The sequence below is a fragment of the Silene latifolia genome, chromosome X (assembly GCF_048544455.1).
Source record: "Silene latifolia isolate original U9 population chromosome X, ASM4854445v1, whole genome shotgun sequence".
NCBI lineage: Eukaryota > Viridiplantae > Streptophyta > Magnoliopsida > Caryophyllales > Caryophyllaceae > Silene > Silene latifolia.
In genome coordinates, this window is record NC_133537.1 from 226,691,399 (window position 1) to 226,698,088 (window position 6,690).

At 43.6% G+C, this 6,690-nt stretch overlaps 1 protein-coding gene across 1 annotated transcript; it reads right to left on the bottom strand.

Moving 5' to 3' along the window:
• Window positions 1-3,866: 3,866 nt before the first annotated feature.
• LOC141619476 (uncharacterized) lies at window positions 3,867-4,193 on the bottom strand. Its single transcript, XM_074436492.1, has one exon. It carries the CDS (start codon window positions 4,191-4,193, stop codon window positions 3,867-3,869), a length of 327 nt encoding a protein of 108 aa, XP_074292593.1.
• Between the last annotated feature and the right edge of the window lie 2,497 nt (window positions 4,194-6,690).

Sequence of the window (6,690 nt, forward strand, 5' to 3'; positions counted from 1 at the left end):
GTTGGCAGGCGGCTGGATAGAAGCCTTCCTCACATAGAAGAAGTCCTCAAACCATTTCTCGTCCCTGGACATTAACCCATGCTTGAAGGGAGTCTCACCAAAACCACGGAGCGAGAATTGGCCCCTCCCCAGGGACCTGATATCATACATATGGGCCAAATCTCCCAGAGACATAGAATTGCCAAAGTTCTGACATGCAGCTAAAGAGTAGAGGAGAACCCTCCAAATAGTGGCCGAGATTTATGCCATAGCAAAGTTGTTGGTAAAGATGAAGTCTTGGATAAGTTTCGGAAAGGGGAAACGGAGGCCGTATCTAAATGGGTATAAATAGAAACAAACCCACCCCGGACGGATAGCGTCAGCCTTTTGACCCGGTTCGGGGATGGCTATCTCAACCCCATCACCAAGGCCGAGCATACCCTTAATTAGGGGAATATCGGCGGGAGTCAGGGCGGAGTCACAATCATGGGGGTGAGTAAAAAGAATTCGCGAAGGAAATACGGGGTCTGGATTCCGGTCAGTTGGGGTAGAGGATGAAGAGGCTTGACGGGTCTTTCCCATGATTGAAAAGAGAAAAGAAAGGAGGGAAGGGAGAAATACCTGGTGAAGAGGACGGCGGGAGTGAAACAGTGAAGCCGGCGAAAAAAGAGAAAATGGAGAGATGAGAATAAGGGGAAGAGTTTTTGGGGAAATAATGGAAGTGAGTAAATGAAGTGGGGAGGGAGTTGAGATTATAAAGGAAGAGAGAGAGAGAGAGAGAGAGAGAGAGAGAGAGAGAGAGGGCCGCGAGAAATGAGGAGGAGGGCGGCGAGTTATGATGAGTGTGCATGGGAGGAAGTGTAAATGACGGCTTAGGGTTTTAAATAATCAACTACGAAAATTTCTTGTTCGACGCCTCGAAGCGTACCTCGCAAGAAATTGGGGGCAAACTGTTTGGCCTAAAATTCCCAAAATAAGGAAAGCCCACTTGGTAAGTAATGGATCATAAAGGAAGGAGTGGAAGAAGGGGAGCCCACGATTGGGTGCAAGGACGCTGAAAGGGGTAATGGGCCAGCAGGCGCGTAAAGAAGGAGGCCAAAGCCCACTGAAAGAAGCATCCGTGTTTAGGGAAGATAAGTCAGGGAGAAGTCAGGGAGCATTCAGGGAGATCAAGAAGAATTGAGGGAGATAGTGAGATATGGAAAGAGTTATTATGGAAGTTATATTCCTTTCCATAAACATGGTAGGATACACCTAGGGTTCTTACCCTATAAATGGCAAGGAAAACAATCGAAGAAGGACATTCAAGATCACACGTACACAATACCTCGTGCTAGCAAGATTTACATTACGCATCAATTGTATTCATCCTCCCATTCAAAGATAGTGCAATATTTGGCAGGGTACCATCCCTCCCGCGGTTGTTCCCACATTGGGTTTTCCGCGTCACCAAATCTTACGTGTCATTTGCATTCCGTACTTTATTTCCTTATTTAAACATCAAATACAAACGATCAATCAAGCAACCAACGAGTAAGACCGCATTGACCTAATATAATTAGCTTGGTAAAAATCACCTAAACATATATCTCTCTATTTGACCGAAGGCTGACCTTATTCACCATGTATTGTTCTTCTTTCCCTTTTTGTTTTGTCCTTTTATCCCCTGCCACTTTAGTTTCAGGTGTGGTGTTTGACGGAGTACGCCGACTTCCATCTTCGGTACATACTTTCTTCTTCACCCTTGTTCATTAGAGTATAAGAACAACGCTGGAGAGGTGGGATAGTCACACACCGGGCTGCGATGACGGAGACGTGTTGATGGCTAGACATCTTGAAGATAACCCTCAATTTGACCGCATTCGAATGGCGTATAATGCTCTACCATGTAGCATATCATCAGAATGATTGAAGGCTTGGTCAGATTATTGAATTATTATTTTTAATTAAAGCCAAGCAAATGGATGCCCTTAGTCTTTTCACGATTTTCTCTTATATTTATGGTTAATTTCTTTGATTTATGGGCTTATGGATGACCATGCGCTTTGCAAATTTATTACTCAGTTGTATTTATTTCATTTCATTTTTTGTTGTTGTAAATTTCAAAGCTTATCACCAATAAACTACGTAGCTTGTGTGCCTTTGCCTGTAGGTTAAAGTATTTTTTTTCTTCAAACAAAGAGTATATATATTATTCATGTAGCACACCATTTATCATGTTTTTGTATTGTGTCTCCTCCCTTCATCTGTATTTTTTGTTGGCAGTATTGTCTGCAAGTTAATATTTCAGGTACGGCCATCGCAGTTTTACTTGTCAACATTATCATACAATGCAGTTTTATTTATTTAGTGCCGCAGATTTTTTTTATTTGAGACAAGTTATTCCAATCTTCAACTGGGATGTCAGGGTGAATTCGTCTGGGTCATCGCGATAAGGTGCGTCATGGAGAACCCGTTCTGGGTCATCGCGGCGGGGTGCGTGAAGACTTATTATTTGTCAGGGTGAACCCATTTTAGGCCATCGCGACAGGGTACGTGAAGACTTGTTATTTGTCAGGGTGAACCCATTTTGGATCATCGCGACAGGGCGCTTGAATACTTGTTATTTGTTATGGTGAACCCATTTTGGGTCATCGCGACAGGGCATTTGAAGACTTATTATTTGTCAGGGTGAACCCGCTTGGGTCATCGCGACTGGATGTCACGGTGAACCCATTAGGGTCATCGCGTCAGGGTGAACCCGTTTGGGTCATCACGACAGGGTGAACTCGTTCAGGTCATCGCGACACTCCTTTGAAGAATTATGCAATGAATCTAGCCCGTCAACTTAAGGAGGTGCAAGAGACAAAAGACTGCGAGCTAGTCCGAGTAGGATGATTTCAGCTCTCCTAGAAGAATTAACATGCTAACTCGTTGAATGCAAGAGAGATCATGAGCTACTCCGCGCTGAGTCATTTCAGTCTCTCTTTGGAGTTACCATGCAATGAACACATCCGTCGACCACTAGAGAGTTCGAGCTACCAAATGTCAAGGCACAATGCTACTTCATCATATCGAACGATGACCGTTTTTTTGAAGGTCCCTCAACTTTTGTGATCTTCGCAAGGCTAACGATGAAGCAAAAGGTGTGAAGACTCGGGTGAAGCATAACTCGTCATGAATCAACACGGTGTTGGAATTTATAAACTTGGTTGACGGTTGATTGTAATTTTAGTCGTGCATAGTTTAAGCTCTTGCGGGCCAGGAGCAATTTTTTTGTTGTTATTATTATTATTCTCTCTTTTTTGGTGTGGCTGCACTTGAACAAAGGGTTTACTCAAACTGCTTACGTACTCGCAAAGCTACCAGGGGTGACAACTTCCAAGATCAAGCCAACGTAGTTCAAAAGAGGGATAGGGTTTGTTTGGAGGTGTGGCTGCACTTGAGCTACATGTTCACCCAAGCTGCCTACGTACCTGTAAAGCACGAAGTACTTTACAAGATCAAGCCGATGTAGTTCATAAAAGATGGAAGTATATTTTTTTTGTGAGAATTTTTTTTCTTTGTTTGGTATGCAGTTTAACCTCTTGCTTAGGAGCTTTGATGTGAAGTTTACGCTCTTTCTTAGGAGCCTTCACTGTTTGGGTTTAAGAATAGTAGCGCTTCAAAAACTTCCCATTGATTGGGCTTACCCGAACGTCGTCTTCATCCACGATTTTGTAAGCACCATTTATGTAGACCTCCTGCACCACGTATGGACCATCCCACTTAAAGGTGAATTTGCCATCTGGTTTGTGAGAGGTGATGATTGGCCTTCGTATCTCAAGGCCAAGGTCTCCTACTTGAAAAGAACGAGGGCGTACCTTTTTGTTGAATGCGCGTGACAACCTTGCTTGATAGCACCGAAGCTATTGTTGAGCCTCTAATCTTTTTTCATCGAGAGCGTCTAACTCTGCTAAACGCAACTTGTGATTTTTTTCATCCGTGAGTCCTTCCTGAATAGCGATGCGTAAGGAAGAGGTCTGCAACTCCAAAGGCAACACGGTCTCAACTCCATACACTAACGCGTACGGGGTTACTTCAGTATGTGTTTTGTATGTGGTGCGATATGCCCACAATGCCTCACCAATTCTTTCATGCCAGTCTCGCTTTGACTTTGCTACTACCTTTTTCAGCAAGTTGCAGAGGGTTTTGTTGTAGGCTTCAGCCAAACCATTTGCAGAAGCGTAGTACATTGATGATTTGTATTGCTTGAACTTGAACCTTTCTCCCAGACTTGTCATGAGATGGTTGAAGAACTATTTCCCATTGTCAGTGGTGATGCGCCGAGGGACACCATATCTGTAAATGATATGGGTTCGAATGAAGTTCACAACATTTTCTTTCTTCACTTCCTATAGTGTGATGGCTTCTGCCCATTTTGAGAAGTAGTCAGTGGCGGCGAGAATATACTTGTGTCCTTTTGAGGCCTTTGGAGTAAGAGGTCCCACAACATCAAGTCCCCAAGCTTCAAAGGGCCATGAAGAAACAGTAGGGTGTAACGGTTCCGGAGGTTGGTGCATGAAGTTTGCATAGAACTGACAAGGTTCACACTTTTTTGCGAAGTCCGTACAATCTTGCACCATGGTTGGCCAGTAATACCCTATTCTCTTTACTCGATCATGAAGTTTAGGCCCAGATTGATGAGCGCCATAAATGCCAGAGTGGGCTTCATGGATTGCTTCAGTAGCTTTGTCTTTGCTTAGACACCTCAACCATTGCCCTGAGAAAGAACGTCTGTACCGCGTCCCTTTGTAGTGAATAAACTTTGGAGCACATCGACGTATCTCAACCTTGTGTCTGGGATCGTCAGGTAATTTTTGGTGGTCAAAGAAATCAATGATAGGTTAGCACCAATCATCTTCATCAGCTGTGTAACCACAGATCATGTTAGTTGCATCTATGTTTTCTTCTCGCTCGAGCAATGATACTGCCCAACGGTTACAGACTGGGACTTGCATAGACTCTCCTGCCCCCAGTGCCAAAGTGGCTGCAAGATTAACAAGCGCGTCGGCCAACTTAATAGCACTCCTCGGCACATGACCAACATGGATGACGTCAAGTTGATTCAACAGTTGTAATGCCCGTTGATGGTAGGGAATCAAGTTTTCCTTTTCACTTCATATTCACCAAGTACTTGGTTGACCACAAGCTTTGAGTCTCCGTAGATGTCCATATCCCTGACGCCTATTTTGATCGCCATTTGAAGGCCGAGAATGAGAGATTGGTATTCTGCCATATTATTTGAGCACAACTGAGTGAGCGTAAAAGAGTATGGCAAGAGATGATTTTGTGGAGTTACGAATACAACTCTGGCTCCAGCTCCGTCTTTCCTTGCAGCACCGTTGAAGTACATCTGTCATGGAGGTAGAACGTCCACGTAGAATATTTCTTCTCCTGGAAGGTCATCTGAAATTTCCCACTCTGCTGGTACTGGATGATCAGCAAAGAAGTCGGTGATATCTTGACCTTTGACAGCCTTTTGAGACACGAACACCAAGTCGTAGCTTAACTAACACTGCCCATTTCGCAAGTCTTCCAGATAAGATTGGTCTGGAGAGTATTTACTTGATTGGATCAGCTTTTGAGACCACGTGTATGGTATGCGCCTGCATGTAATGCCTCAACTTCTGGATGGCGAACACCAAAGCAAGACATATCTTCTCTATGGGCGAGTAATTTAATTCAGCTCCCACCAAGGTACGACTCAAGTAGTAGAGTGCTCTTTCCTTGTGGTCTTCAATTTCTTGAGCACAAATTGCCCCCAGTAAGCATTCTTATGCTGCGATGTAGAGGACAAGTGGCTTTCCTTGGAAATGGTGCCCCGAGCACTGGTGCACTGGCCAAGTACTTCTTGATGCTATCAAAAACATTTTTGCATTTTTCATCCCATTGAAATGGAGCATCCTTTTTTATAAGATGGATGAACGGCTGGCAACGTCCTTCTAGGTTGGATATGAACCTTCGAATGTATGCCAAACGACCTTGCAATCCGCGCAACTCTTTTAGCGTCTTTGGTTCCGGCATTTCGTTGATAGCTATAATTTTTTTTAGGTCAATTTCAATGCATCTGTGCCTCTGACCACAAATCCTAAGAACTTCCCAGATGTGACACCAAACGCACACTTGAGTGGATTCATCTTGAGTTGACATTTTCTAAGCCTCACAAAGACGGTTCGAAGGTCTTTGATATGGTCTTCTCTTTTCTTTGATTTGACAACCACTTCATGAACATAACACTCTATTATTTTATGCAGCATGTTATCAAATATCTTTTGCCTTGTGCGTTGGTACATAGAGCTAGCATTCTTCAATCCAAACGGCATGACCGTGTAGCAGAAGATCCCTTTTAAGGTTCGAAAACCCGTTGCTTCTTGATCTTCAGGTGCCATATGTATTTGCTTATAACTAGCAGTATAATCCATGAAGTAGAGTGCTTCGTGACTAGTGGTTGTGTCAATCATCAACTCTGTAATTGGAAAAGGGAAGTCATCCTTCGGGCATGCATCATTAAGGTCTCTGAAGTCGGCACATATGCGTAATTGTCCATTCTTCTTACTTACTAGGACAATGTTTGCTATCCAGGTACGACATTTGACTTCGCGAATGAAACCTACTTCTATGAGTTTGTTGACTTCCTTTTCAATTTCAGGTATAAGCTCCGGCCCGAAACGACGTTGAGATTGCTTTTTG

Excerpts from the sequence above, each read along its gene's own strand:
- LOC141619476 (XM_074436492.1), bottom strand. The coding sequence starts at position 4,193 with ATGTACTACGCTTCTGCAAATGGTTTGGCTGAAGCCTACAACAAAACC.